This window comes from Phymastichus coffea, unplaced genomic scaffold (genome assembly GCF_024137745.1).
Source record: "Phymastichus coffea isolate CEN01 unplaced genomic scaffold, Cenicafe_Pcof_1.1 PCOF00060, whole genome shotgun sequence".
Lineage (NCBI taxonomy): Eukaryota > Metazoa > Arthropoda > Insecta > Hymenoptera > Eulophidae > Phymastichus > Phymastichus coffea.
The window spans coordinates 906011-924997 of record NW_026706871.1 but is presented as its reverse complement, the minus strand read 5'-3'; the positions used below and the strand labels follow the sequence as shown (position 1 = coordinate 924997).

The 18987-nt window shown below is 34.3% G+C and overlaps 1 protein-coding gene across 2 annotated transcripts; it reads right to left on the bottom strand.

The window, feature by feature from the left end:
• Positions 1-815: 815 nt before the first annotated feature.
• Positions 816-2191, bottom strand: LOC131666742 (uncharacterized). Of its 2 annotated transcripts, none has more exons than XM_058939622.1 (2): positions 2145-2191; positions 816-2042 (listed from the first exon to the last, which is right to left on the bottom strand). In XM_058939622.1, exon 2 carries the CDS (start codon positions 2027-2029, stop codon positions 914-916), a length of 1116 nt encoding a protein of 371 aa, XP_058795605.1. In that variant the 5' UTR covers positions 2030-2042; positions 2145-2191; the 3' UTR covers positions 816-913. The 2 variants fall into 2 exon arrangements, with proteins under 2 accessions (XP_058795605.1, XP_058795606.1); XM_058939623.1 differs by having other exon boundaries at positions 2119-2185.
• Between the last annotated feature and the right edge of the window lie 16796 nt (positions 2192-18987).

The window sequence follows — 18987 nt, the reverse complement described above, 5'->3', positions numbered from 1 at the left end:
CACACCTTCATCGGGCGGCTCCTTTCTGTCCCAGAACATACACGTATCCTTATACATTGGCGGCGCGCGCGAGGTGTCAACCAACATCAAATGCCCCTTAACACTCAGCATGGGGCCCACTGGCACGCGGAAGGTGTCAAAGGTACATCAAATCCCTTTTAGGCACTCACCATGGGGTCTGACCATAAATCAAAAGGTGTCACTACCTTCACACCTTCATCGGGCGGCTCCTTTGTGTCCCAGAACATACACGTATCCTTATACATTGGCGGCATCCTTTGTCGGCTCCTTTGTGTCCCAGAACATACATTGCTTATCTACTATTAACAAAACTTACATTCTATACAAAATATATTTAATAAATATTTTAATTAATCAATAGTTAATCATATAAAGAATACGAAAAATAGTAAAAGAAGTAATAAAAAGAGCGATAACAAAAAAAAACTTTATAGGTTTCTCATGAATTCATATGAAATAGCATATTATGACCAGTATCAACTAACATAATATATAATTAATCTAAATAGACAAAAAATTTTTAAATCAATTTTCTAGTTTATAATAACAGAACTGGTATTTATAGCGAGAAAAGACACCGGATTCTACACGAATACTTTTAATTTAGCAAACTATAGGTGTCCATGAATGGAAGAATTTTGTAATATTTCATATCAACATTTCTATACTGCAATTTTGTAATTATTATTATTTATTAATCGCAGTCAAGTAATTAAATTATTTTTTCACGTTTCATATGCACTGAGTTATTGAAAAAAGGATTAATAAAACAATGAACAAATTTAAGACTTTTCTATATTTTATTTAGATATGTAACAATAACCTAAAATTGCTTCTCGTAGTGATGTGGAGCTTCTTATACAACATAGATGAGACTATCCCTATCTCGATATCACTCACTACCTAATACATCCCCTGACCGAGTACAGATGACTGTGTGACTTACAGAAGAAGTATTGTTCAGAAAACCAAAAAACACAAAATTATTCCTATTTTTTGATTTACAATTGATCACATCTGTTTCTTTTGTGGATCTATTACCTTTGCGATAAAAATTTTTCCGCGTAAATGTCCAGCAATCTTCTCTATCTGTGCAGTGAGCTTTAACAACCAAGCAGCTAATCTGCCCTTCATAATCAGATTGTACGTATTTAATTATTATAGGTTCGTGAAACGAAGCGGTAGTCGAATAAACTAACTTGTTTCGGTTATTGAATTGGTTACAACTAATGTTCTTATCATAACCAGAATTGTCGACCCAGCAAAAAGTCAAACCTCTGGAAGCCATTTGTAAAGTCCGATTAGGACTTTTTAGTGACATCAGCTCCTTAAATTTACCGTTAGAATGATCCATTTTCAATACTTTGTAAAGTTCGCCTTGAAATCCTCGAACAACAAAATCTTTAGATGGCAATCGATCGATCCGCATGCTCGACCAATCGAGGTTAACATTAAATTTCATTACTACGCTTGCTATAGGAGTATTGCTAATGTCCTGTGTAAAATAGCTGTACCAGCATCGATAAATGGAGCGGGTGTCATTATTATTCTGATTAACAGAACAAAGATCGCTGGAGTCTTGAAAGAAAATGTCTAAATTATCAGCTGATGGAAGAACGATAGCATTTTCGACTATCAAATTAAGATCATTTCTAGTACAATTATTCGAGCTTATTATTGCAATTTCAGTTTGGCGATTATAACCGTGAGCCATTTCGTTGTACCAAGAAAGCACAATTAGATTTTTATCGAGTCGTCTAAATGAAGTGATATTCATTACAGCAACGTTTGGGCGACTTGTTATATTGAAGTAACACACTATACCATTACCCTTGAACGGCACAGTTTCTATCTTAAGACGCAATATATGCTGCCATTTTACTGTCTCTTCTGTGTAAAATAATCTGGCGACGGATCCAACCAATCTTTCGGGTGCTGTCAGCCATTCAAGAGCCGATCCTGGAGTGGTTACTAACCAGAAGCTCATAAAAAGTACATATCCAAACATTTTGCAAGTGAAACTAGAAATAATAAATAATCGAGATAATGAGTATAGCATTGAAAAAGTAGCTGTACGAATAGTGGTAATTGAATCACTTTGATATTTAGTTTTATACACCTACTATTCTGAAGAGATAATGAGACGCCGGCTTCACGATGTTCCAATTCTATAACAAAATTATCTTAAGAATTAAAAATAAGCTTTTTTTTTAAATACTTTTCATTTTTAAGCGCATTCAACATTCATAGTTTTATAAATAAATTTTTTTGAAATAATCTATTTTTTAATGAAGTATTTATATCATAAAGCATGAAACTATATGATCTAGTGATGAGAAGTTAATTGAAATCAATCGAACGGTCGTAAATTTTAAATTTGTATTACAACGTAAAATACTAACCTCCTTCCGAATATATATTGTTATTTCTGCGTTGACGTTAAAACACGCAGTGAGTTATAACATTTTATACTATACTTGAGTTATACTGTTTTGCGATAAGAATATATGCGAAAACTGGTTATAATATGAAATGACAAGAAATACTCGAAGACACTTGCTCAATTGCATTTCAAACTAAATAAACATTGATGTCATAAATTGTGACAAAGAAAATTGAATTTTATAAAATTAAATTAAGTTCATTAAATAGCTTATATTATTTTGATTGATACCCAAAAAAATCGTTTTACTTTTATAAAAATAATTTTTTTTTCTCGTAGCCAAAAGAGTTGACCAAACAGTGTAGTCACAAACTAGTCGAGTTACCTTAATATCAATCAATCACACGTAACAAAAAATTTAATCACGTGAATGAAATTGATTCCGTGGTACTTTATCTTGTCATCCATGAAAACTATCTTCCTAAAACTCATACAGCGTGTATACCTGTCATCATTGATGGATGCTTCGTCAACTCTGTGGGGGTCGGGAATCTGTACTCCGATCTCATAGTATATGCTTAATTATAATACTTCATTTATTTGCACTTATATTTAAGCCATACTTACAAATATCATGCTTACAAATATTATGCGATCACATATATAGAGAAAATACGAAAAAATAAATTTTTTTCAATAATATTTAAATAATCTCGAAAATGGAATAAATTTCAACTATAACTACCATATTTATGTAACTAAAATATTATATAGATATTGTAAAATACACAAACAACTTTTCAGTGAGATAACTTAAAAATCATGAAAATTGCTAGTGCTAACGCACATGCAAGCAATAAAAAAAGAAGTAAATAAAATTGTAAAAAAATATGATAACAAGAAAAAAATAGCTTTATAGGCCTTTCTTCTGATACATATGGAATAATGTGTCATAAAAATTATTAACATTAAACACAATTCACTGCAACATAACAGAAAAAAAAATTGAACAAATAAATTGGCACAAAATGGAGAGAAAATTAAGAATCGCTTTTAGATCAAAGAAACAAAATTAACATTTCTAGTCAAAAAAGACTTTCATAATGGACACGAGTATTTTTAACTTAGAGAAATAGTGGTGTTCTCGTATCGAAGAATTTTGTAATTTTATAGAAGATTTCCATACCGCAACTTTAAAATTATTTTGCATTAACATGAAATTGCATTTTACTTTTCCGTATTTAATATCCAACGAACAATAATTTATTGAAAAAAGGAATAATAAAACCATGAAAAAATTCCAGGTTATTCTTTATTTGATTAAAATATGCAACAAACTATTCATTATATAGTGGCGTGCAGTTTAATAAACAATATAGACCATTCGCTTCTCAATGATACTCAAAATCAGTATTTACGAGGGTGGTCCGATAAGTACTTAGCCTACAAAAAAAAAACGAAAATTTTGGAAAAGTGGCGTTTTATTTTTCAACATAGTCTCCTTTTAGTTTGATACACTTGGCCCAGCGATGCTCCAACTTCTTTAACCCGTCTGAAAAATACGTTTCCTCGAGGTCTGAAAAGTAGGCTTCCGTGGCAGCGATTACCTCCTCATTCGACTCAAATTTCTGCCCGGCGAGTGACTTTTCCAAGTTTGGAAACAAAAAGAAGTCGCACGGGGCTAAATCTGGTGAATACGGTGAATGGGGCAGCAGTTCGTAGCCTAATTCGACCAATTTGGCCATGGCGACGGCGGAGGTGTGAGCCAGTGCGTTGTCATGGTAGAAGAGTACATTTTCTTCGCCAAATGGGGCCGTTTTTTCTGCAATTCGACGTCGAATCGGCCCAATAATTCGGCATAGTACAGCCCTGTGACCGTTTTCCCCCTCTCCAGGTAGTCAATGTAGATCACACCTTGTGAATCCCAGAAAACGGTGGCCATCACTTTTCCGGCCGATGGGGCAGTCTTCGCCTTTTTCGGAGCACTTTCGCCAGGTAAAGTCCACTGTTTCGACTGTTCCTTTGTCTCTGGTGTGTACCAGTGGATCCATGTTTCGTCGACTGTCACGAAACGACGCAGAAACTCATTCGGATTGCGCTTAAACAGCGTCAGACATTGCTCTGAAGTTGTCTCACGGTTGCGCTTGTTTCCCGAGATGCGCTTGTTTCACGCAGATAGTTTCCCCAAAAAAGATCAAGCTATTATAATTGACTCCATTGAAGGTAGCTCAGTAAAAGATTACGTCACAGAGATTGCAAAGCTCACCCCACTAACTAACATTAGATTCACGTCTAGAATCTCAAACAATAGAGTATGTATTTATTTAGCATCAAATACAATTGCTGACGAACTAATTGACAAACAGATAATTATAAATAATGTAACATTAAAAATCAGACCTTTGATAGCTTAAGCTAAAAGATTAATTCTCTCGAATGTTTGCCCAATCATCCCCCACGAAATTTTAGAAAAATATCTGACTACGTACAAGGTTAAACTCGAATCTAAAATGTCATTTATCAAAGCGGGCTTCACTGGAACGGGCCTAGCTCACATTCTCAGCTTTAGACGGCAAATCTATGTTAACCCCGATGACATCAATAAAGTTCCTGAAAATTTCAAAGTCGACTACGATAACACTACGTATTGGATATACGCCTCTACAGATACTCTTAAATGTTTCATTTGTAAACAAGAAGGCCATGTAGCCCGCCAGTGTATAGACAACCAAAACATTCAGTCTCCGCTCTCTCAAATCCCCCCACCCAACCTCTTGTCATACCTCAAGTCTTCACAAATAGAACAGACTCGACCCATAATCGAGTTGAGCACTTTTCTCTCGATATTACTAATGAAACAGAGGTAGTGGGGACACAAACAAACATAAACAATGCTCCTGCTAACCAACTGACACTCACTTTTCTTTCCGACGCTACTTTCAAACGCCCGCTTACTGAGTCTTCTATTTCGACTTCACTCTCAAATTCCAAATCTCTTTCTGATTCGGAATCAAGCCTCGAGTCATTGTCGGATAGACTTTACTCAACTGGAAATTCACCTACTGTAGAAAAGATAGAAATCCCCCAATACAACCCAACTAAAACCGTAAAACAGATAAAAGTTAATAGGTCAACAAAGAAATCCAAAGTTGAAGATCCAAGTCAAGAAAATCCCTCCACCCTTGAAGATAAAATCGTCCCTCTCAAAGAAATAATAAACAACCCTGACAACTCTTTCCCTCTTGACCATTTACAGCTCCTGAACTTTCTTGATAGGTTGAGAGGAAATACAGAAATTGACAAGCTAGCTACCGAATTCTCATCTGATATTTCAAAAATATCTGACATGATGAGAAAACTGTACCCTTATCTCGATAGCAGAGGTATAAAATCAACATTTACCAAGTTGATAAAACGTATTGAAGCTACTGTTGAACACCAACCTAATAAAGATGGAGAGCCAACAATAAAAAATAAATAATAATAACTCCATCTCACTGTGCCAATGGAACCTAAATGGATATTACAAACGACTCGTCTTTCTACGCAAGCTTATATTTGATATATCCCCAAATATCATCTGTCTACAAGAGACTAATTTTAAAAATGACTTCTGCGCTTCAATAAAAGGATACGATAACTATTTCAAAAATAGACACACCAATTCTAAGGCCAGCGGAGGAGTTGCTACCTTCATTAAAAGTAATTTACCCTCCAAAATACTAAACCTCACCACAGATATAGAAGCAGTTGCAGTCGAATGCTTCCTACCATATAGAATAACGATATGCAACGTTTACCTACCAAATAGTCAAAATTTAAACCTACTTAAATTAGAAAATCTAAAAGCTCAACTTCCTCAGCCTTTCGTAATTTTGGGTGATTTTAACTCCCATAACATACTTTGGGGGTGCAAAAATACTGACGATAGAGGGAAAATTATAGAAAAATTTCTTGAAGATGCAAATATGTCGCTCCTTAACTCCTCCCGACCTACAAGATTCAACCTAGCAAATGGTAATCTCACCGCAATTGATTTATCTATAGTATCTTCTTCGGAAACTGAAAACTTCGACTGGGAAGTTCTTGATGACTTATACGATAGCGATCATTTTCCGATAAGTCTAAAATTGCATTCCTTGGCCACCAATCAAGTAAAATCTAGTTTATCAGTACAAAAAATTTTTAACTATAAATTAGCAGACTGGACGATATTCCAACAAGAAATAAATGATAAAATCAGTAAGCTCCAAATAAACGCTTACACTTCAGATATCAATGAAACTATAAACCAACTTAATGATACCGTTCTCTCTGCAGCCGATATAGCAATTCCACTAAAAAAAATCAAGACTAACAAAAAGCAAGTTCCATGGTGGAACCCAAATTGCGAACAAGCAAACAAAGACGCCAAACACGCGTTTAATCGTTTCAAAAAACACACTACCCTTGAAAACAAAGTAGAACACAACAAACGCAAAGCAATCGCTAAAAAAACATTCAAAGATGCCCAAACTTCCTTTTGGCTGAGTTTCGTAGAGTCATTAAATGCCACCAACCACAATAATCTGGAAAAAAATTCAAAGGATTCAGGGAAAATTCAAATCTTCACAGATTTCTGTACTAAAAGTAAACAAAGAAATTATCACTGACCCCCAAGAAATCTCAGATAAACTAGCTCATACTTTCGCCCAAAACTCCAGCAATGACAACTACGACAAGGACTTCCTACACTATAAAATTAATTACCACTCAAATCACTACCAGCATCAGGCCGAAGATCTTAACAATGCTGTCTACAACAAAAAAATTGAACTTGTTGAAATTAAAGACACCTTATCATCATGCGAAAATTCTAGCCCTGGACCCGATCAAATTCCGAACATTCTTCTAAAAAACCTCCCATGCAGTGCGTTTGAAATTATACACAAAATATTCAACAAAATCTGGACCGACAGAGTCTTTCCAGACCAATGGAAATTAGCTACAATTATTCCAGTACCGAAGCCTGGCAAAGACCGATCTAATCCTAAAAATTACAGACCGATTTCTCTCACATCTATGCAAACTAATGGAAAAAATTGTCAATAAACGGCTTAAATCTTTTTTGGAGGCAACAAATTTTTTTGCTCCCCAACAAAGTGGCTTTCGTGAGAACAAAACTACCTATGATCATTTATGAAATAGAAGATGAAATATATAAAGCTTTCCGAGAAAAATCGCATCTAATAGCAGTGAGCCTTGATATCGAAAAAGCTTTTGAAATGGTATGGAGAGACCGCATTATTGATATCTGTATAATAACTGGAGTGCAAGGTAATATGCTGGAATTCATAAAAAATTTTTTAAAAACTAGATTAATACAAGTCAAAACCAATGGTCTTATCTCGCAAATCTTATCCCTTCAAAATGGAGTCCCTCAGGGATCAGTCATTAGTGTTACTCTATTCCTCATCGCTATAAATGACATTGTAAAAAACATAAATACTCCTGTTCACAGCTGTCTATTTGCAGATGATTTAACTCTATATTGCTCCGGTAAAAGCTTACTAATAATTCAAAAAACCTTACAAAATTCACTGAACAAACTACAAGAATAGGCTCAAACGTCGGGTTTTATTTTCTCAAATACAAAGTCAGAATTTATTATATTTACCAGAAGCTATAATAAATTCACAGGCATCAAACTTTTTATAAAAAACAATGAAGTCAAAGAATCAGACCGAATAAAAATTCTTGGTTGTACATTCGACTCAAAATTAAATTGGAAATACCATCTCCAAGACCTGAAAATACAAGCCACCCAAAGGATAAACTTGATTAAAACTCTCTCAGCCAAAGGCTAGGGAGCCGACAAACGTGTTCTCCTAAATACATTTAAAGCTACAGTACTTGCCAAACTAGACTATGGTAGCATCCTTTACGACTCTTCTCCAGCATCCAAGATGTTAGACCCTATCCTAAATTTAGAACTCAAAATTTCCTTAGGCGCTTTCCACACCAGCCCAACTCTCAGTATTTTAGCAGAAGCTAATATACCTCCACTATCCTTCCGAAGAAAAATACAAATGGGCAAGTATGCCTGCAAACTATCCGCTTCTCCATTCACTCCAGCATGCGATAAAATCTTCAATGAGACTAGCAACTTTGAAAACACGAGGAAATCTCACCCACTACCTTTCGCAAAGAGGCTGCACACTCTTCTTACAGAACTAGAAATAGATCTCCCGGAAATTCATCAAAGTGTCCACCCAATAAACCCTACGGAAGCTGCAGAAATTAATCAACTAATAAATACTAAAGCTGCTGAGATCCGCCACCTAGAAAATACTACCCTTCTCTATCCCGAAGGTATAAAAACCAAAACTGTCACTGAAGTTAATATTGTTACACCAAGTGATTCAATTAAAATTCCGCTTCACCCTCTTTATTCAGAATTTGAAACTAAATGCATGTCTCTCCTACATGTTCTTGAATTAGTCGATTCGCAAAATTATCATAACGCCTTCATCTTTGTCAAATATGAACTCATCCTGGAACTTCTAACTAGTCCCTACGCTAAAAACCAACTAATTAAAATCACCAAAAAAAAGATTTTGCAAATAAGCAACAAGAAAAATAATATCCAAATAATCAAATCCAGTTTAAATTCCCCAAGAGTAACAAATCCAGAATTTCAAAATCAAGAAACCTCAGACAATCAAACAAATTCAGTAAATTGCCCTCTCTTAATAAAACATGCACAAACTCTTATATCCAATGCAATATCTGGCTCCTGGTATAATAAATGGCGTGATTCAAACTCAACATTCCTACACATAATAAGAGAAGACACCGCCTAGAAAATACAAAACGTTACTCTAAATCGCAAAGAACAAAGAATTATAACCAGACTGAGAATAGGACACACGCTCCTGACACATCAACACATTTTAAACAAAAATGCCCCGAATGAATGTGACATTTGCAAAGTAAATTGGACGGTTTCTCACATTCTAACAGATTGCCCTTCCTTCAATGAAGAAAGAAGAAAAACCAATCTACCTCTTAACATCAAGGATATGCTCAACGACTCAAAGATGTTCACCAATGTAATAAAATTCATAAAAAACATTAAGTTCATTAATAAGATTTAAACACTCTATTTTTTTTTTATAATTCACTGAAATAAACTCTGTACTACTATTTATTTTATATTTCCCCTCACAATATTCTACATAATTGTATCTCTATTTTCACTCCTCTGAAAAATTGTAAGTCGCTAATGGCCTAGTTGTCGATGCGACTATAAATAAAATAAAATAAAAAAAAAAAAAATAAATAATCGGAAGCCATCTCGTACCAAGCTAGTACAATTAGATCATCATTCAGTCGCCTAAATGAACTGATATTCATAGCTGTAATGGTTGGGCGGCTTATTATATTCAAGAATCACTGTTTATCTGGGGTATTTTCCGTTATGGCAGAGTTTCTACCTTAACATGAATAATATGCTGCCACTCATGTCTTACTTCTGTGTAAAATAATTTGGCGACGGTGTCATTCAACATTTCGGATGCTGTCAACCATTCAGAAGCTAATCCTAAGGTCGCTACTAACCACAGGCTCATAAAAAGTGCGTATCCAAACATTTTGCAAAAGTAAAACTAAAAATAATAAATAATCAAGAAAATGAGCAAATCTTTAGAGTAGTAGCTGCTTAAATTTTAACGATTGACTCCCTCTTATATTAAGTTTTACGCAACTATTACTTTGACAGACAATCAATATATTTATCGGGTGGGTTTCCGATACTCCAATTCTGGAACAAAACTAATCTTTAGAATTGAAAATAAACATATCCTTTTTTTAGAATTATTTTATATTTTAACTCATTGAACTTTCATAAATAACTTTCACTATAGCCTGTATGAAAATTATGACTTTACCACACGCTCGATGAAAAACGTGCACTCAAATTCACGCTTTCAACACGTTTATTTTTCGAAAATACAGTACCCAACATATTCGTGAAAGAAACTCTCATCTCATAAGTCTTTTGATCTTCGCTTTGCTCAGGCGTAAACCTCACATCAGACAAGAAGAATTTACTTTTCCACATTAGTTAGGTAATGTAATATTATTTCGTATGGTACAGCATAAAACTATACAATCTAGTGATAAGAAGTTAATCGAAATCGATTAAATAATCAGGATAAATTTATTTTACAGCGTAAAATACTAATCTGCTTCTTATAATACGAAAAAAATATTCTTCACCAGAATAATTTCTGCTTAAAAGACGTAATGAATAATGTAACACAAAACACATAATGTACTGATTTGTGATAAGAATATGCGAAAACTGTTTTATAACATGTTTAACGACATGAACCACTTGACGTCTGCTCAACTACAATGTAATTGTAAATAAAAACTTTTTTAAAAGTAGGAGTTATTCCGCTGAATTTCATTTCGCTAATACCTACTCAGGTGGACGCGACTGTAAATAAATAAATTTAAAAAAAGAGAGAGAAGAAATGTTTTACAAGAGTATTTTGGTTTATAATATACAATTTTTGATATATCTTATCGTAAAGTTTTAGATGACTATAGTGAGATTTAAGAAAATTTGCAAGTTGACCGTAAGTATGAATATGTGGATGGTAAATGTGTAATCAATGATACTTCTAAGAATATTTTATTAATTCCTATAAATGTACAAAATAAAATTTGCCAATTTTCTTTCATAGAACTGTTTAAATCATTTTTTTTCTTTAGCGCCGAATCCATTTCGACTCAGGCAGGTTGGTAGCGCACAAGTCACCAAAAGTTTTCAAACTTAATAGGCTTATTCTACTCGGAAAATAAACCGATACGTATTTTTTTTATGTTGATATTTTCAAAGTTACATTTTTTATAACTATTTTAAGTTTAGACTTAAAATTTCCAATTTCCTGAAGAAAAAAAATTGTATTTTTTGAATTCTTCACTATTCGCTGCGATTTCGGACTTTTTAACTGTCGCTGAGGAATTTAATAGATTTGTAAGTGTACATTCTAATGTCGTTCTTAAAAATTAAAAATTCTGAAAAATAAAAGAGGCAGCCATTGGATAACTAAATAAATATCTGTTTTCACTACCGTATGTTATTTCGGTAATGAAGTCAAAAGTTATGCAGTTGTCAGTGAAGATACTAAGCATGATACCGCTCATGCTTTATTAGCCCTTGATACAATAGTTAGCCATTTGGAAAAGTCATACGGCACTTTTGAAAGCGTAACAATTTTGTCAGATGGAGCTGCTGCTCATTTAAAAAATTGCTTTTAACTTGTATGAATTTAAGAAGTCTTTACGTAGTAGAAACTGGATTTTTTGTACTACGGATCATGGAAAGGGCGCAGTCGATGGTATAGGAAGATTAGTAAAGCATTATGCTACAGTTCATAATCTTAAAAAAGATTTAAATGATAATATTCAAGATACCAATGCTTTTGTAACTGCCGTTCAAGAATATACAACATCCATAAAACTGTTATTATTAAACAGCGCAGAAGTACAGGATTTCAGATAGACAAACTTAATTGAATGGAAAAGAACTGTATAAGTAACGGGAATACAGATATGCTATATGTAGCGATGTGTTGTTAATGAAAATGTAAGAGAAGTTTTTATTGCTCGAACCGGTAATCATCCATTTAAGGGGGCCAGATGGGGTTTCCGATCGAAAAAATCGGTTTTTTTTTTAATAGCTTATCATTTGGCAAATTGAACGTAGAATAAGATGGCGTTGTCCGTTTTTAAAAATATTCATCCATTCAAAAGTTACATGCAATATCACAAAAGTTTTTTTCGCTATTTTTCGTGTTTTTTTGAATTTTCGTTTTTTTTTTGCATGCAAACACTTTTTTAGGTCATTTATGTATAATATTTTTTGAAAATTAGTTTTAATCTCATTTTTTTAAGTAATATCCTTCCCGCACTGTAAAAAATATAGTATGACGACTGTAACAATTAGTAAATTACATGTCAAATTTTCAAAGTATTGACGTTCGGTTCACTGACCGTTAACGTATAGTCAGTACACCTGTTGCTTGTCTGAAAGCTCTGTTTCAAGTAAATAGTGTATGAATTCACAACTGCAATTTTCATTGCAAAATATTTGTTAAAATCGTGATTCTCGCAAGTTTTCATTGTGTGTGTGTGTGTGTATGTCAAGTGTAGTAGAATTATCAGTTTCTATTAAGTGTATTGGAGTAAATTAGAGTTATGGCAGACAACGACGAACGAGATTTGCGAGGACGAGTTCCTGGAGGCTCATATAGAAAAAGGACATTTGGAAGACCTAAAAAGAGGCAGAAGATTTTTCAAAAAAAATCAAGTGATGAACCACCAACTAAAAAGTTCAAGAGCACTTCAGCTAAAAAAATTCCAAGCAGGATTGAAGTGAATACCTCAGAGACAAAATTTAGAATAGTAGATGTTAACATTATTTATCCAGCTCTAGAATCAGTTGTTTGTTGTGCTGAATGTTTTGGACTAGTTGAATTTTCTGAAAAAGACTTTCGAGGACTGGGTTTTCAACTAGTCGTTACATGCACTGAGTGTGGCAAGGAAAGTCTCATCGATACTTGCAAAAAAGTTGGACCCAAGAAAAATGGATATGAGGTCAACCGAAGACTGGTTTTGGCCATGCGTACACTTGGTCATGGACAATCTGGATCAGAAAACTTTTGTGGAATTATGGACTTACCAAAACCAGTGGTTCACAGTGTTCATGGTGAAATAAATGAACAATTAGCAAAAGCATGCACCTTAGTAGCTGTACAATCAATGGACACTGCTATTCAAGAAGAACTTGCTGCTTTACCTGAAGGAAGAAAAGGACTAAGTGCTTCTGGTGATGGAAGTTGGCGTAAAAGAGGATTTTCATCTCTACAAGGTATCACAAGTTTAATTGGAACTGCTAGTGATAAGGTGATAGCCAGATGTGTAAAAAATAGCTACTGCAAGTCATGTAAAGAGTGGGAAAGTCAAAAAGGTACTGCTGAATATGAAGAGTGGCATGAAGAGCATCAAAATACATGTGCAGTGAATCACTCAGGCTGTGCTGGTAAGATGGAAGTTGATGGCATGCTGGAAATATTCAGAGATTTGTTGAAGAAAGATGTCAAGATTGAAAATTATATAGGAGATGGAGACTGCAAGGTTTACGCAGCAATTCAAGATCAACAGCTATATGGAAATGAATTGACAACCAGCAAGAAAGAGTGCGTTGGACATGTGCAGAAGAGGATGGGTACTCGGCTTAGAATTATCAAAAAAAGTTATGGAAGCCAAAAGCTGTCTGATGGCAAAACTATCGGAGGCAAAGGTAGACTCACTGCAAAAGTAATAGACCAACTCACTGTTTACTATGGAAATGCCATCCGAGCAAACAGTTCAACATCTGTGGAAGAAATGAAAAACTCTATTTGGGCCACATTTTATCATAAGAGTTCAACAGATCAGAATCCACAACATCACTTTTGCCCAGTGGGAGAAAACAGTTGGTGCGCATATCAAAAGGCCAAGGCTCAAGGAAAAGAAAAAAGCTACAAACATAAGAATACACTCCCAAGTGCTGTGATGGATGCCATAAAGAAAGTATATACAGAATTGACAGCTGATGATCTTTTAGAAAAATGCCTAGGAGGATATACTCAAAACAACAACGAGAGCTTCAATAACTGCATTTGGAAGATTGTTCCAAAAACTTCATTTAGTGGACCTACAGTGCTCAAGATTGGTGTTGACATAGCTGTGACGCTGTTCAATGATGGCAGGATTGGACTTCTGAAAATAATGGAAAAGTTTGATACTATTCCTGGCAAAGCAGCTTCAGAGTGGGTGGAAACGAGCAACAACCAAAAACTCCTGTTTGCAGAAAGAAGAGCACTGGACAGCACTAAGGAAGCTCGTCAAGCTATGAGGAGTATGAGATTAGGAATAGAGGAAGATTCTTATGCTGCTGGAGCACACTAGGTGAGTATGAATCACATTACACAAAAACAAACACAGCAAACTAACTAACTAAACACAACAAATAACTTTGATCACAAATAAACTTTATTTTCAATTTTCAATGTCAGCTTTATTTCAATCTGTGGAATTCAATATATTGCATAATTTACTAAAATACAGATTGAAATAAAGCTAAAATGGCATAAACCTTGTTTTTCATCATTATTTTCAACAATACTAATAAGTTTTCTTTTGCTTTCCAGCTGTTTCCAGCAAAGGGAAGCCCAGCCTATATGCAGCCACATGTGGCACAAGGTTACTGGCAGGCAGGGTTATGTCGACTGTAGCAGACAGCATATACTTAGTGATGAGCATAACAACACTGGAAGGATAAGGACTGCAGCCAAGAACAGTTTTGATTTTGTGGTGAAAAAAAAATAAGTATTTTTTATTATGATTGAGTTTCGGCATTTTTTTATCAAGGTGATAAAATTTTGATTTTTTTATTTTTCAGCATTACTTGTGCAGAGGTGATTTGATCTTGAGAAAAATAAGGTACTGGTTCCAAAAATGCATCAAGATTTCAGGATTTTCAAAAGATTGATGAGAAAAAATTGGTATGTATTTGTGCAATTATTATTCAGCAGTGAAAATGTAATGAATCAGTTTACAAGTTTCAAATTGAATTTCCTCAGTTTGTGATTTTTCACAAAGCAAACACCTTTACCGCATGATTCCAGAAGCAGTTTTCATTCTTTTGACTTGAAATTTTTACCAGATGTCCTACATCATATCTGTTATGGAATGAGCGAAGCAGATATAGGAAAAAGTAAGTACAACATGAAATAAAAATTTTTTTATAGAAAAATAATACTTAATTTCATAAAAATGACTTTAAAATTGAATTTTTCTATAGTGACTGATATATTTTACAGAGAAGTCTCCCGCTCATTCCATGAGATGACAATAGAGGAGTACGATGCCTTTGCCAGATTTTATCCAGACTAATTTGATCAATTGGAAGTCTGCGGTAAAGCACTTTTGACTATATAAGGTTTGTCAGACAAGTACAGAGGTACGTATCATAATTTGGTAGATCTGAGTATTAGAATCATCTATTTATGTAGCCTACTTAGTTGAATTTACCTTATGACTATAAAATTATACATATTTATATATTTAATTCAAAATTTTTACTTTGCAGATTTAACTCCATCTGGCCCCCTTAAGAAAATCGTCGTATGTTGATGAAATTCTGAAATATTCTTTTCAAAAATATCGTATAATTAATTAAGTAATAAAAAAATGTATTTAGTTAGTTTTATTTTTTATATAAATAATTTTATGTTTTATTTAAATACTTAAGCCCCTGGAAAATCTTTGGTACATATCGTACTACTTCACTAACGTGTCAATGAGTATCCATTAGATAATCATCTTTTTATGATACTTGGGCCAAGGTAAGAGATGGAAAATTTTCCAGCTCCTCGCATCCATGATTACAAAAGTTATCCATAGCGATAGCAAATTCTTTACTCTATTTCTGGGTAAAAACTTCTTTTCAGCAATTTCATGCCAGCATCTACAGATATAACCATTGAAAACCGACATAAATTTCCATATTTAAAACAAAATAATTTCCATATGAATTACTTTCAGTCAAATTCGCCGCGTTTAAATAGATACCAACAAGTTCTAAAAACATATCAGATTCCGACACTAACTGTATATTTTCACTAATTTTTGACTTTTCGAAATCCAAGACATCTTCATTCAATATTGAAATAAATACGCCTATGTATTTTTGAAAATTAAGTCATTGCCTGGTTGTAAAGAAGAATCGCTGTTTGTCGATATTGCAGTTGCTCTCACATTTCGTCCGTTCAGTGCATTTCGGGCTGAGAGTGTATGTGTATACACTCTCATGCCTGTTTTGTTTTGTTTAAGGTGCCGCGAGCGGATTAGCGAAGCCTGAAGACAATCGAGATGAGCAGCGATCATCGGTAACAGCTATGAATGCGAAAAGGGAAGGAGAGAGACAAAATTAGCGTGCACCTGAAAATTGGAAAATTCGATAGCTAGTTCGCCGATTTTTGCGTGGGTTTTCCGTCGTAATAATCGCGGTTGTGAAGTTCAAGTGCGGGAAGCGCCACTACTTTATACGAGGGTCGTTTGAAAAGTCTGTGCAAAGTCAGAGAGATGGCGCTACTAGTGCGTATCAAGATTATTTTTAGTTAGTGGCATATCTTGGAAGAGCACACACCAAGTTCCAGCCAGATCGACCAATTACTTTGCGTTTTTCATTCGTTTCAATCAAAGAAATCGAGTGGTTGTAAAAAAATGGACGAAAAAGAATTTCGTGTATTGATTAAACATTACTTTTTCAAAGGTAAAACGTCTCAGGAGATTAAACAGAAGCTTGATAAACATTATGGTGATTGTGCACCTTCGATTAGAATGGTCTATAAGTGGTTTCAAAATTTTCGGAGTGGCCATATGAGCACAAAAGACGCTAAACGTTCTGGACGCCCTGTTGAGGTTACCACTTCAGAAATCATTGATAAAATCCATGATATAGTGATGGCTGACAGAAGAGTGGAGGTGCGTGGGACTGCTAGTACTATAGGCATCTCGAGCGAACGGGTACATAATATTTTGCACCAATACTTGAACATGAAAAAGCTATTCGCTAGATGGGTGCCGCGATTACTCACGATTGACCAAAAACGAGATCGCGTGAAGTGTTGCAAGAATGGTTTGCAGCTGTTCCAGCAAAATCTGCAAGACTTTAAACGTCGTTTCATCACTGTAGATGAAACATGGATACATCACTATACTCCTGAGACTAAAGAATAGTCTAAACAATGGGTTTCCAAGGGGGAATCTGCTCCGAAAAAGGCGAAGACAATTCCTTCGACCGGGAAGGTTATGGCGACTGTCTTTTGGGATTCGCAAGGAATAATCTTCATCGACTATCTAGAAAAGGGTAAAACCATTACAGTCGAATATTATTCATCGTTATTGGATCGTTTGAAAACCGAGTTGCTAGAGAAACGTCCACAATTGGCCCACAAAAAAGTCCTCTTCCACTACGACAATGCGCCAGCTCACGCCTCAACAGTTATGGCCGCAAAACTGATGGAGATAGGGTTCCAACTTGTTTCACATCCCCCTATTCTCCAGACTTGGCTCCGTCGGACTACTATTTGTTCCCTAATATGAAAAAATGGCTGGCGGGGAAAAGATTGTATTCAAACGAGGAGGTGATTGCAGAAACGAATGTCTATTTTACAGACTTGGACAAATCCTATTATTTGGAAGGGATTAACGAACTAGAGCAGCGTTGGATGAAGTGTATAAGCCTAAAAGGAGACTATGTTGAAAAATAAAAAAGATTTATAAAAAAATCAAGCAGTTTTTATTTTTGCACCGACTTTTCAAACGACCCTCGTATTAAGACGAATTGATGCCAATGGGCTCCGGTTTTGATTTAGTTTAATTTCTTTTATAGTTAATTTCCGAGTTTAAGTTTTGATTTTGTTCGTTTTTCTTTCTTTTTTGTACTTTTGTTACTTTGATTTTTGCTTTTTTTATTATTTTGATTCTTTCATTAGTTGTAAACTTTTTTTCTTTTATTTGTTGTTATTTTCCTTGTAAATATATGATAGTTGAGTTACATGAGTGTCATTATGATTTACCTTATACTCGCTCCTCATCTTATATTATTATATCGCTCGCGATTAACATACATGCCCGAAGTATTATTTAGCCGTGGGAGCATTGGCGTCTCCCGAAACGATTCTTTTTTTTATTTAAATATTGTGCTGAGGGCCACGGGAATAACCATCGCTGGTTTTCAGGACCGTATTTTTCAGTCACAAGGCTTGCATCTGTAATGTTAAAGAACCAACTTAATTTTCATTCTCGACCGTCTATTTTCAACTGTAATTTATCTCTTCATTTCTCTTTTGCAAGAAATCTAACATATGATTCATCGACTATGAAATACCAAAAAGCATTTATGTTCGTTTCCATAAATTTGGCAGTTTTAAATATTTTCATTGTATCGTCAACCATATCCTTTGTTTTACTCTTCGTGAACAAAATATTATCGGCTATAAAAACTCTACTTTGTAAGAAAATGAAAATGTTTTTTCGTGAATATAATCGTTGCATCTCAACCAGAGATATGTGACGAGCTAATTGTAAGTTTTATTTATAAAAAAGGACGATCGTCTACTTTTAGATATTCATTTATTTTTTAATATTTGGATTCGCTTTCTTTTCTGTTTAACATTATTCCATAGCTTAGTAGGTTAATTGTTGTAGATCTCATGTAGCGTCATCTATTGACATTTTCCTCTGTAAAAAGAGAAATTGAATAATCGATTACGGGTTTTCATCTGCTTCATTTGAAAAAGTAAAATAATTTATCATATTCGATCTAATTTTTATTGTATCTAATGTATTTTGTGTTACATTTTTTAAAATTATGGATAAATTTTGTATATAATTAGTATATAATCGTATGAATAATCCAAAAATATTATTTTTCAGATTTTTAGAGACGCTTTCTTACTAGTAAGTACCTAAAATATAAG

What these genes read in the sequence shown, in the direction of transcription:
- LOC131666742 (XM_058939622.1), bottom strand. Translation starts at nt 2,029, where the DNA reads ATGTTTGGATATGTACTTTTTATGAGCTTCTGGTTAGTAACCACTCCA.